At 41.7% G+C, this 25817-nt stretch overlaps 1 protein-coding gene across 7 annotated transcripts in view; it reads left to right on the forward strand.

Annotated features, from left to right (window-relative positions):
* Nucleotides 1–25054, forward strand: part of TEC (tec protein tyrosine kinase) — an 80472-nt gene extending 55418 nt beyond the window's left edge. For all 7 annotated transcript variants that reach the window (XM_083754937.1, XM_083754938.1, XM_083754933.1 and 4 more), the window contains 16 exons: nucleotides 3350–3454; nucleotides 4253–4334; nucleotides 5600–5728; nucleotides 7614–7654; nucleotides 9144–9319; nucleotides 11991–12056; nucleotides 12877–12931; nucleotides 13072–13151; nucleotides 14141–14274; nucleotides 15154–15228; nucleotides 17409–17580; nucleotides 19162–19378; nucleotides 21136–21200; nucleotides 21694–21812; nucleotides 22396–22553; nucleotides 23729–25054. In XM_083754937.1, the coding sequence (XP_083611063.1) occupies nucleotides 3350–3454; nucleotides 4253–4334; nucleotides 5600–5728; nucleotides 7614–7654; nucleotides 9144–9319; nucleotides 11991–12056; nucleotides 12877–12931; nucleotides 13072–13151; nucleotides 14141–14274; nucleotides 15154–15228; nucleotides 17409–17580; nucleotides 19162–19378; nucleotides 21136–21200; nucleotides 21694–21812; nucleotides 22396–22553; nucleotides 23729–23800 (1746 nt within the window). In that variant the 3' untranslated portion in view covers nucleotides 23801–25054. The remainder of the gene's footprint in view (nucleotides 1–3349; nucleotides 3455–4252; nucleotides 4335–5599; nucleotides 5729–7613; nucleotides 7655–9143; nucleotides 9320–11990; nucleotides 12057–12876; nucleotides 12932–13071; nucleotides 13152–14140; nucleotides 14275–15153; nucleotides 15229–17408; nucleotides 17581–19161; nucleotides 19379–21135; nucleotides 21201–21693; nucleotides 21813–22395; nucleotides 22554–23728) is intronic.
* The last annotated feature ends 763 nt before the right edge of the window (nucleotides 25055–25817 follow it).

Consider the following 25817-nt stretch of genomic DNA (forward strand, 5'->3'; position numbering starts at 1 on the left):
AGAAACATATTCTTTCAATCCCTTCCTCTTGTGTGCTAATAAGGATTGATGAGTGTAGATCGTGTAAACAGAGACTTGCAACTCTTTCAGATAGCAGAGAGCCTTGTCTGAACTGAGCCTTTTATATCTACTCAAATTAAAATAAAATGATTTTCTCCACCTTCAACCCCGGCACACACACATTGAAGGTGCATTGCCAGTCATTAAAAAGCTTCATTTGATAACCCCAACAAAGGAAGCATCAACCAACCCACTGTGATTATTAACAAGCTGTCAGTTTAACAATGGATGGTCATCCAGCATCTGTAATAAAACTAGGAAAAGTTGCTGCCAGTCTGATTGCTCATTCTGAAGTGGTCCATTGATCTTGTGTGGGTCATAATTCACCTGAATTGAATCAGGTGAATCTGCTTTGGAAATTGAATAGGGTGGGTTCCTCCTCCATCTCAAATAATAGCATGTAACGTATTGTATATCGAATGCCATATTGGAAATACTACTTTGTGAGGAATTAATCTTCTTTGCATTCTTGAGAACATTGTTGGTGGCTTGACAATGAGTGGCAGCACCTATGCTGTACAAATTTTATTCTGTTTCTGTTCGTTAATATAATTATCCCTGTAAAATATCCTGGGAATCAGCAGGATAAAATCGCTGATTCTTCGTGAGATCAGCTTGCCTGAAACATTTTTTCGTCCACCATCTTCAATATGTAGCTGTCCGGGTGTGCGTTCGGATTCTGCTGGGATGTGCTTCTTGAATGTGCCTTGGATCACTCCCAGAGTCTTCTCTACTCATTAGGTGGCCAAAGTATTGGAGTCTCAGTTTCTGGAAGGACAGATGCTGAAGTTGAGACTCCAATACTTTGGCCACCTCATGAGAAGAGAAGACTCCCTGGAAAAGACCCTGATGTTGGGAAAGATGGAGGGCACAAGGAGAAGGGGACGACTGAGGAAGAGATGGTTGGACAGTGTTCTCGAAGCTACCAGCATGAGTTTGACCAAACTGCGGGAGGCAGTGGAAGACAGGAGTACCTGGCGTGCTCTGGTCCATGGGGTCACGAAGAGTCGGACACGACTAAACGACTAAACAACAACAACATAGCCCTCCAGAATTTGCTGGGCTACAGTTCCCATCTTCCCTGACAGCTGGCCATGCTGGTTGGGGCTAATGGCTGTTGGAGCCCAGCGATATCTCAAAAGGGTCACAGGTCCCTTGTGTTGAAAGATGGGTCTGCATAGCCATATATGTGCTCATGTGAGGGAAGAAAGCACATTATTTTCATTGGAGTCAGATTGATTGGACCCCAAACTACTTGTAAGGGGGAAAAACCTACAGGTAAAACACTCTAAAATAATACTAACATGCAGAGTTGTTCCTTGACATTTTCCATAAAGTTTGCTGGTGCTGATATGTGCGCAACTTGAGGTGTTTTATTCATTTATTTTTAAGAACTGTAGGCTGTGTTTCTCATGCGTATTTTTAGCTTTATCTAGATTCATGCATCCTGACATACTTCCTGATTCTGAGCAGTGAAGCGAGAACACTGAGTTCACACTTTTTGCTTCTCGGCCTTGCATTGCTCCTAAACGGTTTTCGTTGGATTTTCTTGATTGAGCATGCGACAAATGCAGTTTACGAATATTTTCAAAGAGACTTTTCAACAACAATGCTGTAGTGTAGCAGAGTGGAAAGAGAACAGCCTTTCTAAACAGGGAGAAAGTTTTGTCGCTTCAAACAAATGTTTGCTGGGTGTACATTCCCACACAGGAATTGTACTGCAAAGTAATGCAATGTGTCATTGACTGAGGCTGAGGGCTGGGTGTGGCTGGCTGTTATAGCCAGGGAGTCAACCAGAGGGAAGAAGTTTTCCTTCTGGTCCATTGTCTAAATTGTGCCCCAAAGCTTGCCTGTAATTGGCCGCAACCACGGAGGAACCCCAGCAGCCAGCACAGCCGGCAGAGGAGGAGATTCTGCCCTTCTCTGGCCATGCTGAAGCCAGAATTTTCCCCCAACCACAGCTGCGCCAGGCTGCAACCCTCACTCCCCACCAGTCGACAGATAAACAGCTATTCCTACATAGAGTAGGAGTTGTACAGCAGACTTTAAATGGTTCATAAGATTTCAGAGCATTGCTTGCAGGAGGGCTTTATTTACAGCCGTTTATCTCTTTAAAATTCTTGCTAGATGTGCATTGGATTTTTAAAAGGGTGAAATGAAATATCCGGGAGCAATGCGTTAAAGCCATGTAAAGTGTATATAGTAAATGGAAAAAAGGTGCATATTTATTGCCACCAACTATTGTGTGGAAAGATTTTGTGTACTGCTCCATTCTTTGTTGTGAATTGGGTGTTAACATGTGCACCAACAGCTTTTATTTTCCCTTTCCTTTGGTTTTGGTCCTTTATGACCATATAAATTTACGAATGTTTTGAGGGATGCTTTCCATCTTCATAACTGGACTACTTCCAGAAGACCTGCAAAAGGAACAGTCATCCTGTACTTGTACAAAATTTGTTCCATAGTTATACTATGTCTACTATTTACTGAAGATTCGGTCTAGTTTTTTAATAATAGTTTCTTAATTGAATTTTTCAAAAAGAAACAAAAACAGTCAAACCGTTCAAACTAAATAATTTGTGAGGAAGTTCTATGACACTGAACCAAACCATCGTTATTCCACACTTTGGGCCATATTTCCCCCTCACTTTCCTTACTGCAAAAAATTACATTTTTGGGGGGAAAATATTTGTTGGGCTAATTTGCCATGCCCACTTGAATTATGCAACCTTAATTTTCTGGCATGTGATTGAATCCCGCTTGCACGATAGCAACAATCTTAACTTAAACTTAGTTAATATGATTAGACAGCAAATAATATTGTTGCTTAAAATATTGACTTATGAAAGTTTAAGACACATGGCTAGTTGTGAATCAGACATTGGTATGCAGAAATCTTCTTGACATACTTATGTCAGTCTCTGAAGAATGAATCATTATAAATTCATTTATGGGAGTCACTTGCAAGAACACTCCTAGTAATGAAAATTGCACAAAGAAATGACTTCAATAATCTGAGTAAGAAATTTAACCCTATGGGTTTTTTTTTACTGTGTCTTCTGCAGTCGTTGACTGCTATCAGTAATTATGATGCATTTGTGCTCCACCTTCAGGAATGTCAAAGCCATTGAGCAATGTGTTGTTAAGTTTCACTTGAACAAGAATTGTGCTGTGCCCTCTTCTGGCATAGTCCATAAAATTGAATTTTGCAATATCTCTGAAATTTGTACTGTAATCTCATGCATTTAAAAAATGTGACCTCATTACATATTTGTTTGACATGTTGCAGAAAAAGTACCGAAAAGGATCAGTTGACATTTCCAAAATCAAGTGTGTGGAAATCGTGAAGAATGATGCTTTAGTTATTCCCTGTCAAAATAAATACCCATTTCAGGTAAGTTTCTAGGGTTGAAAACGCAGTCAACTCCATAAATAACTACAAAACAAACTTATTCAGTCTAGTCCAGATGTTTGGACTACAGCTCCAGGAGAGCAAGAGGGTCACACCGATCCCTCTTGCTCTCCTGGCTTCAACGATAGCTGCGCAGCCTGCATTCGCTCCATAAGACGCACACACATTTCCCCTTACTTTTTAGGAGGGGAAAAGTGTGTCTTATGGAGCGAAAAATACGGTATATCAGTGTCACAATAGCATCATACATATCTATGGTGCAACCACAAATTTGTATACTGTGTACACCTTGCCTCAGTAAGGATATGCAGAGCTGGGAAAGGTTCAGAAAAGGAAAACCAAATGATCAAGGAGGTGGGACTACTCCCCTATAAGGAAAAACACAACATTTCCTGTTTGTGAGTTCAAGGGGGAAAGTGAGCAAGGAGAAGGTTGAGAGATGTTTGGGTCACTCATTGAAGCAGTGTATTGGAAGATTCAGGACAGACACAAATAAGTACTTCACACAACACTTTGTTTAACTATGGAATTGTCTCCCAGAAGATGTAGTGATGGCCATCAACTTGGATGAACACCACCTATCTTGGCAGATGAATGAGACAATCAGAAACAGTACCTTCATCTTGACAGAATGGAGCGTTAGTTTACTGGTCCAGTCTGTTACGGATCCCAAGCACCAATTTTGCACTTATTGAGGAGATATGAGCTGTATAGTAGTCAATATAGCACAGCCAATATTGCCACTCTTATCTTAACTTTTCTCTTCTTCGTCCTTTCCAGGTTGTGTATGAAAACAGCACACTTTATATTTTTGCTCCCACTGCATACAGTAGAGATCAGTGGGTAAGGAACTTGAAAGAAGGTAACTGCAGCTGTTTATAACATTTGCATATGAGTGGAGAGAAGGAAAGAACCCTGATCGAAAAGGCTAACAAAGAACTTTCTCGCATGTGCATGCTGTACATACTGATGCATCGCCAGCCACCATTATTTAAAAACAGAAAATAGCAATTTGCGTCTAGTGATATATTTCTTGGTGAGAGGGAGGAGAAGTCAATTGAAAACTATGTGGGGTAGAACAGTGAGAAGGGGATCATAACTACTTGTACAAGTCATGTCTTCATAAGAAATAATATTTCAACATCTTCAACACTTATTTCCCTCTTCTTGGGAACCCTAAGAATAGATCTAGATACCATCAAATGCATCTTCCTTAAACACTTCCCTTCTGGTTAATGCTAATGTTGGAGCACGGTACATGCAGGAGATAACAAGCTGCTTAACCCTTCCTGCGTCTACCAGCAAGTGCCTTCTTCAAGGGCAAACATTTTCCCTGCAGTCGTCTTATGGTCTTCTTATGATCTTGAAGACTGTCCCAGTGAATTCTTTTTAAAGCTGAAAGGTATTTGCAGGAGAGAATCAGTGGACAAGGGATTAAGCACCTCTACCCATTGATTTTTTTCTCTTGTAGTTCCCCTAGCAGTCCTTGCCCCATGTTTATGTTATGGGGCCAAAATAGGACTCCCAGTGCTATGGTGCTAAGTAACATCTAATTCCATCCTAAGAATAGGCCTGTAAGGGCCTGTGTGTGGGCCCGTAAGGAAGTAGGAATCTCTAATGGAGGACTCTCAGTGCCTCACTAAATTGTAATTCCCAGAATCCATTGGGAGAAACTGTGATAGTTTAGTTGATGTAAACTCCGTATAAATTTCAAGTAGAGGTTGAGGCCTAATTTAAGGTCTTTGACTGTGCAGAATCCCCAAAAAATAAATAGAAGCCAAAAAAATAAATAGAACACAAATGTGTCCCACACAAATGTGTCTCAAAATAAGGAAGTACTCAGAGCAAAGCCCAAAACTTCATTTTACCATAGATGATTTGGTCGTTAATGATATGGTAGATCATTTGACTTATAATAATGTCTGGATAATGCCTGTTTGCATAGATGTTTTATATTTCGGTGGCGTTTTTCATGTTCAGGTGTACTTAATCTCTGAAGAGTGGAGATGTGTCAATAAGGATGGTTCCCTTAGGCTAAAATATTAACAGTGCTGAATCTAGAAGATTAAATTACTAACAGAACATTGGCATTTTGGCCTGAAATGTTGGCATTTTACTTTTTTGTAGAAATAAAAAACAACAATAATATAATGGTTAAGTACCACCCTAAATTCTGGACAGATGGAATCTACCAGTGCTGCAGACAAACAGAAAAATTAGCGCCTGGATGTGAAAAATATAACCTCTTTGAAAACAGTAAGTGCTTGTATTCATTGTGCCAGGGTAGCCAGACTTCAGGCACCCTTATATCCCGGAACCCTAAAGTACACCAACTGGACCTAGGTTGCAAACTAGTGGCTCAGGTAGGTAGACATACACTAAGAATTAAGAGTCAAAAGCTCTGAGCACATTTTCAGCCCAAGACTTTTTGATCCGTATCAGAACCAAGCTCACAAGGCCAAGCGTTCTTCTTCAGCAATTTAATGTGGTAGTGGGGAAGCTTTTTAGTTGCTGCTGTTGTGTTGGAATCTAACCCCACCTGTGTGTATCTGAAGAAGTGTGCATGCACACAAAAGCTTATACCCAGAACAAACTTAGTTGATCTCTAAGGTGCTAATGGACAATTTTTTAATTTTTTTATTTATCCCATCTCTTCGGTTTCCCTCCCTGCAGCCTCCCAGATTGCTCCCCTTCCTCTCCTCTCAGTTATTTCTCTTTATGTTCAGCTGCTCTGGTTCCAATATGAACTTTCAAAAAATGAACGAGGAAATGGGAAGCGTGTCCCACAACATACTTTTGGAGGCAGGTAGATGGTAATGATCCTTGCCAGCTTATAATGAAAGCCAAGAGACCAACTCTATGAGGCTGAGGTGTATTCGCCCCATAGCATGTGGTGTAGTGGTTAAGAGTGGTGGACTCAAAATCTGGTGAACCGGGTTCAATTTCCTGCTGCTCCACATGCAGCTGCTGGGTGACCTTGGGCCAGTCACACTTCTCTGAAGTCTCAGCCTCACTCACCTCACATAGTGTTTGTTGTGGGGGAGGAAGGGAAAAGGAGATTGTTAGCCGCTTTGAGACTCCTTAGGGTAGTGATAAAGCGGGATATCAAATCCAAACTCCCCCCCCCTCCTCCTCTTCTTCTTCTACTACTACTACTTCTTCCCTCATATCTGTTGAAGGGACAGAAGAGGCTGAGTGCAGAGCCAAGAGCAGAATGGCTTCAGTGGCTGGCTTCTCCTGAACACGAGAGAGGAGGAGCCCCCTGCCACCACTGAAACTGTGCTTCACTGGGCTCTGCGCTCAGCCTCCTCCCGATGATGTGTGCGCAATGCGTGCGCATAATGTCACATGCATGCAACTCGTGCTGGGTCCATGGCGTCGTACACGGTACCTCTGATGAAAGCAGTTGTGAGCAGCAAGGTTCATAGACTTTGTGGCCATGCATAAGGATGCAGCTTTGGCAACCCTTGTGTTTAATAATTGCCAGTCTTGTGCAAATCACCCAGAGATATGTCAGCAGATCCCAATCTACCTTAAGGTCATCCCTGTTGTGTACTATTTATGGACCTACTTAGACTCATACTATAACCAGGGTGATTGCTGCCACCTCCATAAAGGTTCCTATTCCTGTTTAAATGCTTCTGCCTGTGGTGGTTGTTATTATTATTATTATTATTATTATTATTATTATTATTATTATTAATTGAATTTATATACCATCCTATACCCAGGGGTCTCAGGGACCTTGGGGACCCTTTCAACTCTATGATTCTACAATTCTTCTGACAGAATGTTCAGCACACCACACCATACAGTGTCACCATACACATTTTCAGATTCTGCTTTGAACCACAATGATGGTTAATGTTGCTGCCAAATTAACTTAATGGGTTAGACCCAGTCTGGAAAATTTGCACATCAGAAGTGGGGGGGGGGGGGAAAGAATGCGTGAAATCCTGTGGCTCGCTTTCATCTGTGTTGGTTAATCCATAACCATTTCTAATGGTTAATCAATCAGCAGCATGATATGATTAGGGGAAGTGCAACCATTCTGATCTTTCAAAAATCTTGATGTTACATACTTAAGCCTTTAACAGATACCTCTAAATTCAGACCCTTTGATTTCTATGGTTTGTTTTAGGTATGAAGACTTTGCCTCCATCAATGCCGGATAAAAGTAAGGTAAGGAGAGAATTAAGAGCACTAAGGAGCTATAGCTGATAGGAGTTAATGGTTGCTAGTCTGATGGCTGTATTACCAGCGGTATCAGAGGTGGTTTATCTCTGAGTTGCTGTGGATCACAAGTAAAAAAGTGTTGTTGTGCTCAGGTACTGCTTGAGCTTCCTATTGGCATCTGGCTGTTCACTGTAAGATTTTATGGGTCTTTGGTCTGATTCAGCAGGGGTTGTCTTATGCTTTTAACTTACATTCAGTTCTGTACTATTATAATTGGAACTATATATTTCAGGTTGTAATACAACCTGAATTATAGGCAATCCAAATCCAATGGGGGTCTGAATAAAAGCTCCAACTCCACGGCCTAGGACCCTCATACCTACGGGACTGCCTCTCCCAGTATGCCCTACAGAAGACCTTAAGGTCCATAAACAGCCGCACCCTAGAGGCCCTAAGGAAGTTAGATTGGCTTCAACCAGAGCCAGGGCCTTTTCAACACTGGCTCCGGCCTGGTGGAACACTCTGCCTCATGAGACCAGGGCCCTGCAGGATCTGATTTCTTTCCGCAGGGCCTGTCAGACAGAGTTGTTCTGCCTGGCTTTTGGCTTGGAGTCAGTTTGATCCCCCCCCTTTCTTTTTCCTTTCTCCTCCTGTTGATGAGGCTGCTTTTTAATGTTTTAATGTTGTATTTTAATCTTGTTTTTAAGTTGTATTCATTCAACTTGTTTTTATTATTGTTTGTTAACTGCCCTAAGCCCGGCCTTGGCTGGGGAGGGCGGGGTATAAATAAAATTTATTATTATTATTAATGGACTCAGCATACACATGTTTGGAAACATGTATCTGCTGAGGCAACATATCATTATACCCTGACTGTCATGTGCTGTACCATATGCTATGCTTAATTATTCTACTGAGATCAGTATGCTGTATTTCCATACAAATGCTAGTATTCAAAGGCATATGCTTATGCTAGATCTGTGCAAACAGGTTTCTGTCTCTTCTGTCAAAACTCCCAAGCCAGTTCTTAGCAACCAAACACCCACACCCTGCAGCTTGCCTCCCCCCCCCCCCCGCAAAAAAGAAAGGGCACATCCTACCTGTTCTAAACTTGCTAACCTAAGCCCAGGTCTTTTGTAACACAGTTGTGCTAACCTTCTGTTTTCTTAATGGCTTGCTACCCCCATGAGGTTTCCTCCCAGGTAAATTGGTTGTGACTTAATTAACACTTAACTCATGTTAATTTTCTAGGATCAAGAGGTGTCTCCATTTAAGATGCCTGCCTGACTTAATTAGTTTTTACTTATGCTAATTCCAAGGGCTTTGAGGTTGGTCTCACACAAGACCCACTGATCTGTCTTAAGTCAGAAGGATCTGACATCCTGTTTTAACATATCAGTTCCAATTAAAGTCTGACATTTATTAAACACTTAATTAAATATAACGACTAGAATCTTTAAGTAAAAGTAGTTCTAATACCTTGTTTCATTTTCAGAGAAGGCCCCCACCCCCTGTTCCCCAGGAAGAAGAGGAGGAAGAGGAAGAAATAGTAGTAGCCATGTATGACTTTCAGCCCACGGAACCTCATGACTTGAGATTGGAAAGAGGTCAAGAATATACCATCCTTGAAAAAAATGACATTCACTGGTGGAAAGCAAGAGATAAATACGGGTAAGGAATCTTAAAAAGCAGAGACATCACCTTACCAACAAAGGTCCGTATAGTTAAAGCTATGGTTTTCCCAGTAGTGATGTATGGAAGTGAGAGCTGGACCATAAAGAAGGCTGATCGCCGAAGAATTGATGCTTTTGAATTCTGGTGCTGGAGGAGACTCTTGAGAGTCCCATGGACTGCAAGAAGATCAAACCGATCCATTCTGAAGGAAATCAGCCCTGAGTGCTCACTGGAAGGACAGATCCTGAAGCTGAGGCTCCAATACTTTGGCCACCTCATGAGAAGAGAAGACTCCCTGGAAAAGACCCTGATGTTGGGAAAGATGGAGGGCACAAGAAGGGGATGACAGAGGACGAGATGGTTGGACAGTGTTCTCAAAGCTACCAGCATGAGTTTGACCAAACTGCGGGAGGCAGTGGAAGACAGAAGTGCCTGGCGTGCTCTGGTCCATGGGGTCACGAAGAGTCGGACACGACTAAACGACTAAACAACAACAAAGGAATGTGACCATTATTTCAGCTTTTTAATACTGCCAGAAATGGATGGTACAATGATTCCAATAGATGTAACTACATTATGATGGTCATTACTAACATTTTAATTGTTGCTGAATGGGTGTCCAACCTTTTTTCGCTCAAGAGCCAGCACCTCTCCAAAGGTTGTGTGCCAGGGCCCTGCAGGATCTGATTTCTTTCCGCAGGCCCTGTAAGACAGAGTTGTTCTGCCTGGCTTTTGGCTTGGAGTAAATTTGATTCCCCCCCCCCCCTCTTTCTTTTCCAAACAAACAAACTATAATTTTTTAAATAAACAACTATGGCAGAAATAGGGACGTGGGTGGCGCTGTGGGTTAAACCACAGAGCCTAGGACTTGCCGATCAGAAGGTTGGGGGTTTGAATCCCCGCAATGGGGTGAACTCCCATTGCTCGGTCCCTGCTCCTGCCAACCTAGCAGTTCGAAGGCACGTCAAAGTGCAAGTAGATAAATAGGTACCGCTCCGGCGGGAAGGTAAACGGTGTTTCCGTGCGCTGCTCTGGTTCGCCAGAAGCGGCTTAGGCATGCTGGCCACCTGACCTGGAAGCTGTACGCCAGCTCCCTTCCCTCAGCCAGTAAAGCGAGATGAGTGCCACAACCCCAGAGTCGATCACGACTGGACCTAATGGTCAGGGGTCCCTTTATCTTTACCTTTATGGCACAAATGTCAGGGCACGGCGTCTCCAGATATGACTAAAAATGTCTCCTGAGGGAGGGGCGTATCTGTCCATAGTTTCCATTTATCTACTGCTTAATATTTAAAAATCTCCTAAGTGATGTAAAACATAGAAATAATACTGCTAAAATAAAAATACAGCATAAAACAATGAACAGTAGTAGAAAAGCAGGAATTCAGACACATAAAACAGAGTTGAGTCTGATCGTATGGGTCAGGGCAATCCTGGAGAAAAAGAGATGTATTTCCAATACATCTGAAGCAACTTAACAGGCAGAGGGAAGGGCATTCCATAGTATAGGGGCAACAGCAGAAAATACCTGCTTTCAGGTCACTATCCTGTCATATTCAGCAGGGTGTGGTACCACAAGTAGAATTTCCCCATATGATTTAAGCATCTCTAAAGGGACAGGTGGTCTTTCAGATGACTTGGTCCTGAGTTATTTAGGGCTTTTTGTGTTAGCAACCAGACTTTGAACATGTACCAATTCCTTCAGCAAAAGTGTAATATGTGCAATAAGTGCTCCACTCAACATGCTGCCTTCTGTGTTTATCATGAAGATTAAATAGATGGATCCAGAAATTGATTGGTGCACCTTCAACATGCTGTAAAGAATATATTTTAAAAGATGCTGGGAATAAGAGTTCGGATTAATTTCTTGATTTATAATGAGAATGAGCATTGGTTAAGAAAAATGTTAGTAGCACTGGGTATGGTTAGCCATGTGGTGTTAAAGAAGGACAGAACTTTTTTTATGTATGCTACAACAGCAGCAAGGATACTTATTGCAAAGTATTGGAAGACACAAGATCTACCCACCCTGGAAGAATGGCAGATGAAGATGGCAGACTACATGGGACTGGCAGAGATGACTGGCAGAATCCGGGACCAGGAGAAAGAGACAGTGGAAGAAGATTGGGAGAAATTTAAAGACTATCTCAACAAATATTGTAAAATTAATGAAGGCTAGAATGACATGGGTTTAAAAATTAATGGTTTTCAGCGGTGTTTATTAAGGAAAAGGAAAAGAAAGATAAAAAACTATGGGAAATAAGGGAGAGGATTTGCTGATTGGATAATGAAATTATAATACAGAAGGGGGAGGTATGAGGAGGTCGGGGAAATAAGGGTTAAGAAAAAAAAGGATGGAAATTATACTTGTTTTTGTTTGTGTATGTTTGTATGTTTGTGATGTTGTTTGTGGCTATGTGCATTATTGGAAACTTTAATAAATATCATTTTAAAAAAAATACGTATGTTGAAAGCAAGCTAATATATATATATATATATATATATATATATATATATATATAATTTGTTCTTTATTATCCTGTGCATTGCTTTGAGTACCCTGTGTGGGCTAGATAGATGACTGTGGAATTTATAAATGCAAGTTTATTACTCTGACATTGTTATAATATGTGTTTTCTAAGAATGGGTTTCTTTTGGTCACTTCTAGAAGCAAAGGATATATTCCAAGCAACTATGTAACAGGAAAGAAGTCCAACAGTCTAGATCAATATGAGTAAGTAAATACTTAAATGTAATGCCCAGGAGAAAATTCTTCTGTATGTATTTTGGCAACTGCATAAAAATAATTGGCTGAATCAAGTGAGCTCTGACACCCACTTCTACAGTATTTTTCTTTCACCAGTTTGAGAGTAAGCTAACATTTAAAAAAGCACTCCTGACCGGTTCCAAAACTTCATAAAAGCTGTTGTTCTGTAAAACACCTACTGATACCTACCCTCTTTATTCACAGAAAATCAACATTGTAGAGTAGCTAAGGGCCACTTCACATTTTACATTAACAAAGATTGATATATGCATATATGAGTACACATCACAAGGAAATAAAACTAATTCAGAACTCCTTATGACTTGTTACAGACATAATGCCGCTATTTTATTTACCATGATTAAGATATTAACAGCAGTATGTGGTTTTGAGCTCCCCCTTCACACCTCTTCAGCACAAACATTCCCACACATTTTCCTTGTCTGTCTTAATCATGCTCCTTTATTAACAGAGAGAATCTGGTTAGCATTAACGTTTTCTAACAATGCAGATATTCAACACTAAACCATGGTAAACAGAAATGTGGTGTGTGTATTTCTGTATGCATTTATAGGGAATAAACACAGAAGAGAGAATAATGGCATGGGCAAAGGAGCTTATAACCTATTCCCAAATTCTTAAGCATGGTTAAGGGATCAGCAGGATATCTGAAGTGGATCTATTCCCTGTTATGCTTTAGTATAAACATGGCCATACTACAGATGTCACATCCAAAGTCAGCAGCCTAACATATTACAGCTTTTGATTTTCTCCCCTTTCTCTTTAGATGGTACTGTCGAAATCTAAACAGAAGCAAAGCTGAACAACTCCTAAGAAACGAAGTGAGCATTTGCTTTATAATGTTTCTAAGTACAACATAAAAACTTAAACCAACATACTTTCATATGCTTGAGTGAATCATAAATCATTCAAATAGGAAAAGCTTGATGAATGAAATTTTCATTTTTTTATTGGATTTTAGGATAAAGAAGGTGGTTTCATGGTGAGGGACTCTAGCCAACCAGGTTTATATACAGTATCCCTTTATGCAAAATTTGGAGGGTAAGTTGCTCAGTCCACAGATTACACCCCCTGACAATTTTGTTGCTTGTATGTATGTAAACATCTGTCTTCCTCTTTTAAGACAAATCACACATATTTTATCATCAAACCTTTTCTGTAGAAGTAAACTGAAACGTGTGCCTCCACTCAATTATCCAAACAGGTCATTGCGTCAACTAAATTAGATCAAATGATGTGCTAGGATTTGTTTTATTATCCTAGCTAGTTGGAACTGGCCTCTTCTTTGGTAAAGGAAGTTTAGAATAATTAAGAAGGTGGGAACAGTCTCTAAATTAATTTCTGATGGGCTATATGACCACCCACATTAAAGTCAGAGCTTCTCTCGACTTCAGTCCAAAGTCTCATCCACATCTGTAAAGGCTGGCATTTTCTGACCTCAAATTCCCATAAAACTGTAAGGCAGTCCCTCAGCCCCTCGCCTCCATTTTCATGAGGAACTCTCCTTGTTCACTTAAGCCTCAGAATGGATCCTGTGCATTGCCTTTGCACATACCAAGGATACACCTAATGTAAGTTGCTGAAACTATAATCAGAAATACATATGTAGCTGTAAAGTTCACCAGAAATGTATTTGTTTGTTTTCTCTAACGTTGCTTCTTATTCTTCCTTCTCTCTCAATTTGAATTTTTAAAATGCTGGTATTGCAAGCCTGGGGTAGACTAAATAACTTTACTAGCTTGTAGGGTTGGTCTCACACATGTGTGAGTGCTTGGGCTTAAGCTACCTGCCTACTGTAGCTGCATGCACTAGGCTTTCACAATTGTTGTGAACAAAAGAGGCAAAGACTGTAAGTGTTTTTTAGCAGCTCACTTCAGTTAACAGTTTCAGGGCAAAGTTTGTTCCTCAATTACTCTACTGATTGAAAAACACCTGTAAATGTTTTAGTAAAATACTTTATTAGCAAGATACGTAACATAATTATGTCTAGTGCAAATGAAAAACCAAATTATTCTTATTGTTATTTTTAGAGAAGGGTTATCTGGAATAAGACACTACCATATTAAAGAAACGATGACATCACAAAAGCAGTACTACCTAGCTGAAAAACATTTATTTGACTCCATTCCTGAGCTAATTGAGTATCATAAACACAACGCTGCAGGTAAGTGAGTCCAAGTTTCTTATCACTTGATTGAATGCTGCTTAACAATCTAGTTGCATAACTTTGGGAGACAATTTGGGAGATGTACTATCTTCCTAGCTATAGAGCCTGTCATCCACTACATAGGTCTGCACTTTCAAGCTCTGTGTCTGAGCACTCCCCACCCTGACGCTTTCTGTAGGAAAACCTACTCTTTAATGCTAAATCGGAACAAATGGCAATTTGGGATTTCCACGGATTGTTGTTTGCTCCAGTTCAGCAGCAAAGAGTGGGTTTTCATGGGGAAAGTGCTGGGGCAAGTGTGAATGTGTGCCTAGAAATGCGATCCGAAAGGAAGTCCAGATGAACCCTGCGTACCCAGTGGGGTTTTTGGATTTGTTTTATGGTAATATTCCATGCTATATCACATCTTGCCCCTAAAACTCCCTTCAGTTTCAAAAAAGAATTTGCGGTTCAGTCTTGGGGTGGTCTGCTGCTCGAGAAACAAGTTAGATGTACACTTTTAGTTTCTAAATAATAACTGGGGTGTTTTCCCTGGATACTATACCTTTGGTATTTGTGCAAAAAAGCAAACTATTATTCTGTACCCCTCCTGTGCTCCCCCTTTTATTTGCCTTTTTTATAACCTTCGTGGTTCCAAATTATCCTTGTAATGTATGCTATACCCTTGAACATTTTTAACTGCAGGCCGCTCCTAATTTTTTAAGCTTCTGAGAACACTTATTTTATTATATCTTAACATATTTGACACCAAAGTGAATGAATTAACAAAAATGAGGCAACCCAATATCCTGGTAAGCACTAATAATAGCAGGACTACATTACTACCCTTCCAAATTCCTGATGTAGTCTCCTTATGGATTTTCCCCAAACTTTCAGGTCTTGTTACAAGGTTACGATACCCAGTGACTCCAAAGGTGAAGCCCTCCCCAACCACGGCAGGATTCAGTTATGGTATGTATGGTATATTTATTTTGAAAGTGTAGAGATTCTGTAAATCAACGAAAAGGCAATTTTGTTTGAAATTGAGTATCTTCTTATGTTCTTGGTAACAGATAGTTCAGGATCTGCAGTGTTGAAAAGCCTTCTCAACCAACAACTGATGAAATTAGACATGACAGTCATGTGATGGCCCTTACATGCTTGTTTTTAATTGACTAAATAACAGCTGTGGGATGGGGCAATCTGGATGAGGACCACTGCCTGAAGGGTGGGGTTTTTTTTAACTCTTTGCCCCTGCCACAGTCCTGATTTAGATCCTCACCTCCATGGTTGCTATTTGCCCCAGGGAAGTTGACATTGGCACTTATAATGTTAGCCCAGAGCAACTAGCAGCCACAGGAACAAAGAGTTAAAAGAGCCCCCTCCCTACACTTCTTGGAAAAGAGCCTTCTAATAAATGCAGAGACATCACCTTGCCAACAAAGGTCCGTATAGTTAAAGCTATGGTTTTCCCAGTAGTGGTTTATGGAAGTGAGAGCTGGACCATAAAGAAGGCTGATTGCTGAAGAATTGATGCTATTGAATTATAGTGCTGGAGGAGACTCTTGAGAGTCCCATGGACTGCAAGAAGATTAAACCTATCCATTCTGAAGGAAACCAGCCCTGAGTGCTCACTGGAAGGGCAGATCCTGAATCTGAGGGTCCAATACTTTGGCCACCTCATGAGAAGAGAAGACTCCCTGGAAAAGACCCTGATGTTGGGGAAGATGGAGGGCACAAGGAGAAGGGGACGACAGAGGACGGGATGGTTGGACAGTGTTCTCGAAGCTACCAGCATGAGTTTGACCAAACTGCGGGAGGCAGTGGAATTCAGGAGTGCCTGGCGTGCTCTGGTCCATGGGGTCACGAAGAGTCGGACACGACTAAGCAACAAATAACAACAAAGAAGAAAACAAACACACAAGCACCAATCCTGTGATTGGGGTTGTGTCTCGTTTAGGCCTTAAAATAGCCTTTCCCAGGACAATATAGTAGGAGCTACTCTTCCCCTGCTCTTATTATTATGATAGGTTAGGTCCAACAGTAATTCATATGAAATATAATAGAGTGTAATTAGACTAAGGGGAAAGGGGAAATATTGGCACTAGACTGAAAGATGCTGGAACAAGAATTAATCACCATGTTAATGGCAGATGGGATGTGGAGTAAATTCTTAAACTACAAAAGCATAATCTGACACATTAGGGGTTGAAGCTTTCTTGAGAAGTGACACAAGCGGCCCAGAGAAGTACCAGATAGCAGTGCTTATATTTTATCAAACAAAGGCTGGGTTGGCTTCTGTCAAGTGTGAGAAGCATGAGAGATATTGCTTCAGAAGGGGCAAGTGGATTACAGTACACAATCTACATTTTGTTGGTTGGGGCCTATCCACACCTTCCTCTTGTCATGCTCCGGGTTTTCTCTTGATTGACGTTTGCTCTGATTTAGAACTGAATACAGTGGTACCTCGGGTTACATACACTTCAGGTTACATACGCTTCAGGTTACAGACTCCGCTAACCCAGAAATAGTACCTTGGGTTAAGAACTTTTCTTCAGGATGAGAACAGAAATCGTGCTCTGGCGGCACGGCGGCAGCGGGACGCCCCATTAGCTAAAGTGGTGCTTCAGGTTAAGAACAGTTTCAGGTTAAGAACGGACCTCTGGAACGAATTAAGTACTTAACCCGAGGTACCACTGTAGTGGGTTTTCCATGGGAAAAGGAGCGGGGACAAGAGGAGATACCGCTTGGACCCCTGCCTAGAAAGTGTCAGTCAAGCAGAAAACTGCTTGGACGAGCCCTCAGTAAAATGTCTCCTGTGAAAGATTTGTCTGTATCAGAAAGTTGGGAGATTAGGTATAAAAAGTTTTAGATTTTTTTTAAAAAAAACAAAACCTACAAGAACCTGTTGAGTGGAGAGGATTCCTGAAGATCCAGTTGCTGTGGAGTCATCTTCTTTGAGAAAGATGTCCCAACTATCCATTTTTTAAGGAAGGCTTTGAGAATGAGAAGTGGGGATTCTGCAGCGAGTGGGAAAGGATGGATAATGGTTTTGGCTGGGTCTCTTTCAGAAAAAGAAAAGGGGAACGGGGGGGTGGGGCATAAGCATTGTCTTCCTCTGAACACCTTCATTTTATTTTCCTCCCTTGTAGAGAAATGGGAGATCAATCCTGCCGAGCTCACCTTCATGAGAGAGTTGGGCAGCGGCCTTTTTGGCGTGGTGCGCCTTGGCAAATGGAGAGCGCAATATAAAGTGGCCATCAAAGCAATCCGAGAAGGTGCAATGTACGAAGAGGACTTCATAGAAGAAGCTAAAGTGATGATGTAAGTAACGTGTACAGGTGCTAGGCTTTGCTTTTAAAACCCTAAAGAGCCTAGTCCTTATGTATCTTCTCCCTAGGGTATTTGCCTGCAGCTTTATTTATTTAAGGGATGCGGGTGGTGCTGTGGGTTAAACCACAGAGCCTAGGACTTGCCGATCAGAAGGTTGGCGGTTTGAATCCCCGCGACGGGGTGGGCTCCCTGCTCCTGCCAACCTAGCAGTTCGAAAGCACGTCAAAGCGCAAGTAGATAAATAGGTACCACTCCAGCGGGAAGGCAAACGGTGTTTCCGTGCGCTGCTCTGGTTCGCCAGAAGCGGCTTAGTCATGCTGGCCACATGACCCGGAAGCTGTATGCCGGCTCCCTCGGCCAATAAAGCAAGATGAGCACCGCAACCCCAGAGTCGGCCACAACTGGACCTAATCGTCAGGAGTCCCTTTACCTTTACCTTATTTATTTAAAGTACAGTGGTACCTCGGGTTACAGATGCTTCAGGTTACAGACGCTTCAGGTTAGAGACTCTGCTAACCCAGAAATATTACCTCGGGTTAAGAACTTTGCTTCAGGATTAGAACAGAAATCGTGCAGCGGCGGCGCAGCGGCAGCAGGAGGCCCCATTAGCTAAAGTGGTGCTTCAGGTTAAGAACAGTTTCAGATTAAGAACGGACCTCCGGAACGAATTAAGTACTTAACCCGAGGTACCACTGTATTTTTATTCCACCCTTTGGCTGAAAAAGCTCTTAGAGTATATTTGGTGTTTTGTTGGAGTGGGTGCCAGGGAACAGGGAATTATGTTCACATGTGGTGGGGGTTTAAATATGTACAATTTTTCTGACAAAGGGTCTTTAAGGAGATAATAGAAATCACTGGGTTAAAGCTGACTGAAAGTCCAGAGGTAGCATTCTTATCAATTTACGATGGAGTGGAAGGTTTGTAGGCTATGAAGTACTTGTTCACAAAATTATTGACAGCTGCACACATTATTATAGCTGGGAAGAGGAAGGGGCAGGCAGAATATAATATAGAAGAATGGTATAAAGAGGTGTGGGGTGTAGCTATTAATGATAACTTAGCATGTGCCATTAAGGTAAGATGGGGACAAAGCAGGAGAAATTATTTTGAGGAGATATGGAGGGTGTTTTTAGAATTTGTACTGTTAAATACAGAAAGGGGTCAAACTATCGCAAGAGGTGTTGAAATATTGGAAGCTTGGATAGTTACAATAGAATGGTCTTGGTGGTGGGGTGCACATTTTTATTCTTATTTATTTATGATTATTACTTTGTCAAAATAAATAAAATAATTTAAAAATAATTTTAAAAAGAAGAGACTCTCATAGTGTCCCACAAATATCAGGAGTCAAACCCTCAGCTCAGTCTTTTAGACATGATGTGCACGAAAAAGCGAATGGAGGGAGTAGGAAAAATCTAACTCAGACACAATTCTTAAAAGTCAAAAGTCATAGTGATAAGTCTTATAATGACCAGCTGGGATAGAAATGGTTCAGGCAGCTTTAGGGAATGGCCGAAGACAGCTGGTCGCTCAGCAGAGGCAATTAAATATATGGATTTTAATTCCTTTCAGGAAGTTGACGCATCCAAAATTAGTCCAGCTATATGGTGTCTGCACCCAGCAGAGACCTATTTACATAGTGACAGAGTTCATGGAGCACGGCTGCCTTCTGAATTACCTTCGGCAAAGACGTGGCCACTTTACGAAAGACCATCTGCTGACAATGTGCCAGGATGTTTGTGAAGGGATGGAGTACCTGGAGAGAAACAGCTTTATTCACAGAGATCTGGTAAATGATATACTGAAGAGTCTTTATATTTTGCTTCGTGTAGAAAACGTAATTATTAAAGAAACAGTGTTCAAAATGCCACTGTTTTTGGTGGTTTATAAATATTGTCTGACTCAGTTGGGGTGACCAAAGGGAAAGGAAAGCAAGATTCTTATCCCTTAACATATGCCAGAGGTTTTCAACCTTTTTGAGTCCATGGCTCCCTTAACCAACTACATTCTTTCTTCGGCACCCCTGTGGGGCTCAGGAGCCCAGTTATATCACCCCTTGCCTGCAGAGTTGGCAGCCTCTCACCCTTTTTTGAACACCTTCCCTTGTGGAGTGTTCCCTCAGCCTCTCCCCTCTCCTTGGGAGTCTTCCAGGGAGCCACTGTTGCCATCCCTGGTCTCTGAGCTGCCCCCCCTCGCCCCAAAGAGAGGGGCCTCCCAGAGGCACAATTCATCTGCAGAGCCTATAACCAGGACTGCTGCAATAAACAGGTGCGCAAGCCTTGGGGAGGCAGAGACACAAGAGGGCATCAGAAGAGGGAGGGAAAGAAAGAGGAACAGAGGCCAGTGTTGCCCGCAGCACCCTTGACCATCATTCAAGGCACCCCAGGGTGCCATAGCACACTGGTTAGAAACCACTGGCATATGCTTTACCCTGCATGATGAGTTGCACTTGCCAAAATTCTCACTTTGGCATCTCTGCTAGTATCCTGGCTTTCTTTGCATTTGGTTACCCCATGCCTGCATAGGCTACAGGATACAGTCACTAATGATTTAAGAGTCCTTGATACATCTGATATTGTTTGTCTTCATCATTAAGTATTGCTTTCTGTTGAAATAGTAGCCAAGCTCAGGAGTCGTGCATGGCACTTATTTGAGATCTTTGGACATGGGCCAGGATACAAATGTAACTAATAAATATGTTATTTTGACTCTCAGATCATTAGAGAACAGATAGCCTTTTCGTTTTCTTATGCTTTCATGTGGAAACTTCAAGAGATTTTCAGACTGGGGACTGATTTCAGACAGGTGTATCCCCGTGTGAGAATGAGGCATCAAAGCTACCTATTATTTTTAGCCACCCCAAATATGAGTATGTGATGTTCAGGTTGCCTTAAGTATTTTATGAAAGACACTTCAGTCCTAGCTGAACTTGAAATCTGGCCAAAGAGAGCTTATTATGCAATAAATTTGTTAGGGTCTACAATCCCTTTTTGTAATCTTTGCTACAGCTCCTGTCCCTTAAAAATACGCCTGCCTCTCATTCTGCTGCCCTCAATGGCATCCAAAATATGCCTCCACCTGAGGCAACCACTTGAGGTGTGCTACACGTGGGTAGCACTTTGGTCTAAACCACTGAGCCTAGGGCTTGCTGATCGGAAGGTCAGCGGTTCAAATCCCTGTGATGGGGTGAGCTCCCGTTGTTTGGTCCCAGCTCTTGCCCACCTAGCAGTTCAAGAGCACATCAAAGTGCAAGTAGATAACTAGGTATTGCTCCGGCAGGAAGGTAAACGGCGTTTCTGTGCGCTGCTCTGGCTCGCCAGAAGCGGCTTAGTCATGCTGGCCACATGACCCGGAAGCTGTCTGCGGACAAATGCTGGCTCCCTTGGCCTATAGAGCGAGATGAGCGCCGCGCAACCGCCGAGTCGTCCGCAACTGGACCTTTAGGGTTGCCTCTGCACAGTTGCAGTTTTCAAAATTTAAGCTTAGCACATTCTTATCCGGCTGTATCATCACTGTAAATAATAACATGCCTGTGTTTTCCCTCAGGCTGCTAGAAACTGTTTAGTGAATGAATCAGGGGTGGTGAAAGTGTCTGACTTCGGAATGACAAGGTACTGGCCTCTGGAAATTAAGTAGAACTGGTGCATTTTGCATGGGCATGTGTGAAAATTACAAGGGGACTGGAATTTGTACCTAGACTGAGCCTGCATAAGCCAAATGCAGCTTTGAAAGGGACTTCTGCAGACTCCCAGGGGTGGGGAATCAGATGATGTCATTGTGATTGGTGGATTCAGAAGTCTTTCCACTCATAGATGGAGGCCTGCCGCAGCTGCATACCTGAAACTGCAAAAAACAAACAAACCCAAAGAGTTGCGGTTGTCAGATTCCTGACAGCTCCTAATACATGTGACCAATAAATGCGAGTACAAGTACAGATTACAAGCTGTTGCAGATTTAAATATTAGTTCCATAGTTAAAACTTTCAAATGATGTTTGTGAAGTTTACAAGTAGCCACTAGATGGAGGTGTGAACACTTACCTCTTGAAGGGCTTCTAGGGCTGGTTTCAGACTGGAGGAATCATATAGTGTTTTCCTTTTTTTAGGTATGTGCTTGATGACCAGTACACAAGCTCTTCAGGTGCTAAGTTTCCTGTGAAGTGGTGCCCCCCAGAGGTTTTCAATTATAGCAGGTTCAGCAGCAAGTCAGATGTCTGGTCTTTTGGTAAGCTGGCTATGTTTTTATTCTATTTTAAATGGGGAGGTATTATTACTATTGGCTACAAACCGCCCACATAATTTGTATTTACTCTTTAGAACTGGGGTGGAGAACACTTTGGCTAGTGGGCCAGATTCTTATCTCACCTACCCCTTGTGGACCAGGTTTGACAGGTGGGCAGAACCGGCCATTTCTCAATCACCTGACATTTTTTACTTCCAAGGGTCTCAGCCCCTTTCAAAGCACTCTTTGAGAGGGGTTTCTGAAGATCTGATAAGCCGAAGCATCATGTGATAGTCATGGTTGCATGAATAGGCCATCAAACCTTCTCTTAGATGTTACACATAATTTATCTCTTCAGTCCAACTAATTTTTCTCCATATGGCTTATTCTCATTCTTACTGTTCCAGTGTCAGTTCTAAATTATCTTAGAAGACTTGGGACCAGCAGGCATAAGGGACAATAAGTAACTTTAAAGGAATTATTTCCTGTTAACATATTTGCCATTACAGATACATGTATGTTCTAGTTTAGATAACATCTCTCTGGTAATCAGCCAATGGTCTTTTTGTTTCTCTTAATTTTTCAGGTGTTCTCATGTGGGAAGTATTTACTGAAGGCAAAATGCCCTTTGAGACAAACACGAACTATGAAGTAGTGACTATGGTTAGCCAAGGACACCGTCTATTTCGGCCAAAGTTAGCATCTAAGAATATTTACGATGTGATGTTGTTGTGCTGGCATGAGGTACAGTACCTTATCTTTTAGTTGTACATCTCCACGTGATCCCTGATATACAATATAGGAATGTTTTATACTTAACTATGAAGACAGAGAAGAATCAAGGCTAAAGAACAGAGCAAAAAAAGAAGTCAGGATAGCTCAGTCGGTAAAAGCAGGAGACTCTGAATCTCAGGGTCATGGGTTTGAGCCCCACATTGGACTAGATGACCCTCGGGATACCTTCCAACTCCAAAATCCTGATTCTATATCATTTGAAAGGAGAAATCTAGTACAGACCCAGGGTTTCTGTACACTGGAGCAAACTGGATTTGCACCAACTTGTTTCCCCATTAATGTAGGGGCATCCCATGGTTTTCCCAGACCTTCCCCTCTTTAAATGCTATTTCCCCCCAATCGTTGGAAAGTCCAAAGGGGCCAGGATCAAAGAGCCCTGCATTTACAGGGGGAAAGGTGAAACAGGGAAGGCATCATGCTCCAGTGTGGACAAGCCTTTTGAGTGGAATTTGCATGGTTCCTGAATTGTAAGAATGAGCAATCCCTACCTGATGGAATCACTTTGGAGGCACAGGTGAGAGATGCCGTCAAAAAATAGAAAGGGGGAAGTAATTAGAGAACCCGTGACACCAAGAAGTGACTGGCCTTCTTATAGGACATTGCACCTTCGGGTTTTTTTGGGGGGGGGGGGATTGAGTAGAATTGTTTACATCAGATACATGCAAAAGATTTCCCTCTAACAAAATAAAACCTTTATCGTTGTTAGCAAATCCATCCTGATACTTCTAAAGTCTGGGCTCAGTTGGAGGATGGGCTATATGATTTAGTAATAGCAGGGAAGAATGAGAAATTATTTGCTTCTGTTCTAAAAAATAAATAAAAATCTCCATACTTTTTACCCATTTATTTTCCCTCTGTAACTCGGGTTGGGCTGAAGGTCTCTAATGTTATTTTGAAAATATTTATTTTATTCATTTGCAATTTGCCCCCCCCCCCCAATTATTTGTGATTCATCTAATTCACCAGGTGAATTAATGGAAAGGTAGTAGAGCGGTGGAACAATCCTCTCTACTACTGAATTATTAGCTTTTACCTGCTTTTTTGTTGTTGTGTTAATAAAGATATTGTTTTAATCAGAGTTAAAGAATCGGCAGCTAACAATAATACTATCTATTAATTTCTAGAAACCGGAGGGACGCCCTACATTTCAGGATTTGCTGCAGATGATTGATACCATAGCAGAGGATGCTTCCTGAAAAGGCATGAGAGGAACAAAGTTGATCACAGCAGTGACAGCATTCTGAAAAGCCATGCTCCTGGATGTTGCTTCGAAGGGCCACACACAGAGAGAGGACAACAACACAGAGTTTCCTTCTCCTTAAAAGGAAGTGTTTTACCAAGATAGCCATAGTTTGCTCAGCCATTTAAACAGTCTGTGAAGTAGACACTGATGAGGGTTGATGAGGTGGAAAACATGGTTCTTGGCTGGGGGAAGAGACAGGATGGAACCACACTTTGAGCCCTAAATTGCAGAGCAGTAACTGGATTTTATAAAAGTCTCTTCCCACTTCTATCAACCAAATGTTGAGGAGTGGCAAGGACTAGATTCTTCAGCCTCAATGTTTCCAAGGCTTTCCTGAAAATGCAGTGTAACATTGGCTCACCAAAGCTCTAAATATTGCCATTCGCTCATGATCTTGCAGTGTTCTTTTGTTTTGCTTCCTTTAATAGTTGGCACTGCAGCACCTCTCAGCTGTGCCACCTCAAATGAAGGGCCGTGTTCTTTTAATCTTCTCACCTGGACTTTTTCTACAGAATAACTGTAGAGGCAGACCAGAAGCTGGTCTACGACTACTGCTACTCTGGTCATTGTAGCACTTAGCGGATAGAGAACTGGTGACTGGATAGTGCGCTATATTAGCAGAGGCTAGATTCCAAATCCCTCTTCACCAATGAAACCCTTATGGGGATTGTGGGCCAATTGCTATCTTTCAACCTAACCTACCTCACAGGGTTGTTGAGAGGCCAAAGAGAGAGAGGCCAAGAGATTCTCTTGAGTTTCTTAGAGGAAGGGTGGGATAAAAATATGTAGAAGTTCTAGTGGATGACAAGCTGCTGCAATTCACCCTGAGCCTATGGATTAGGAAAATGTATTAAATAAAGAAGAAAACCTGCTTAGGGGGGACTTTGACACAGCATTCATATTTATATATATATATATAGTTCACATCCTGTAAATATATACACTGCACACATGTATTTATATGAATGGGACTTTAGGTTTTCTTGAAAGATTTGAAAAGTACAACTTGTTGAATCCTTTTTATGTTGCACATGTAGTTGAACACATCGCCAAGAGCTGAAAGAGTAAAGTTTCAGCTTTATTATAAACTGAAGAGTTCTTGGTCAGTGTGCTGCAGTTGATAAAATGCTCTTCGCAACCCTCAAAAAATACTGTACCAAAAATGTGTCTAATAAATAATTTGCATATTGTTTGAAATCTTGATAAAGGCTGTCCCACTGATTTTTATTTCCATACCTGTCTGGAACTAATTTTAACACTTTCGCATTAGGATTCCCCCAAGATGTTTCGCTGCTCTGTTCTGCTGTGCTACACAGTGTGACATTACAAGGAACATTCAAGCCTTCTGCAACATTCTACCTCTGGGATCATGTGCTGCCTTACTAGACACCCTTAGATGCAGGAGAGAAACTATAACTCAAAAAGGTAGGCCTCCTGACAGAGTACATCAAATTATGACTCCTTGCAACCATGAGCTCCATATTATCCAAATTATATCCCCAAGGATAGCAGAATTACCTGCATGAATTCAAGCAGATGACATTTGAATACTTGCTATTTTACATAATACAGTAGTACCTTGGTTTTCGAGTGTCTCCGAAGCCAAACGTTTCGGAACCCGGAAGTGAATGCTTCCATTTTCGAACGTGCCTCGGAAGTCGAACGGCTTCTGAGGCACGTTCCTCAATTTTCTCAATTGAATTTGCCAACTGCTCACTGTGCTTCGGTTGTCGTACGTTTTGGAAGTCGAACGTTCTTCCAGAACAGATTACGTTCAACAACAGAGGTACTGCTGTATTACCTTAGAAAAATTCTAGTCATAGGAAGAGGTGAGACATTTTTTTCAGCTACCTTGCTGGCTTCTGAAATCTGTGTCCACGCAAACTTTCAAGTGTATCTCTAGCACAGCTAGAAAGCAGCTCTTCTTAAAATACATATTTTCAAGATGCTGAATGCTATCCACTACCAGC

This window comes from Podarcis gaigeae (genome assembly GCF_964106915.1).
Source record: "Podarcis gaigeae genome assembly, chromosome: 9".
Lineage (NCBI taxonomy): Eukaryota > Metazoa > Chordata > Lepidosauria > Squamata > Lacertidae > Podarcis > Podarcis gaigeae.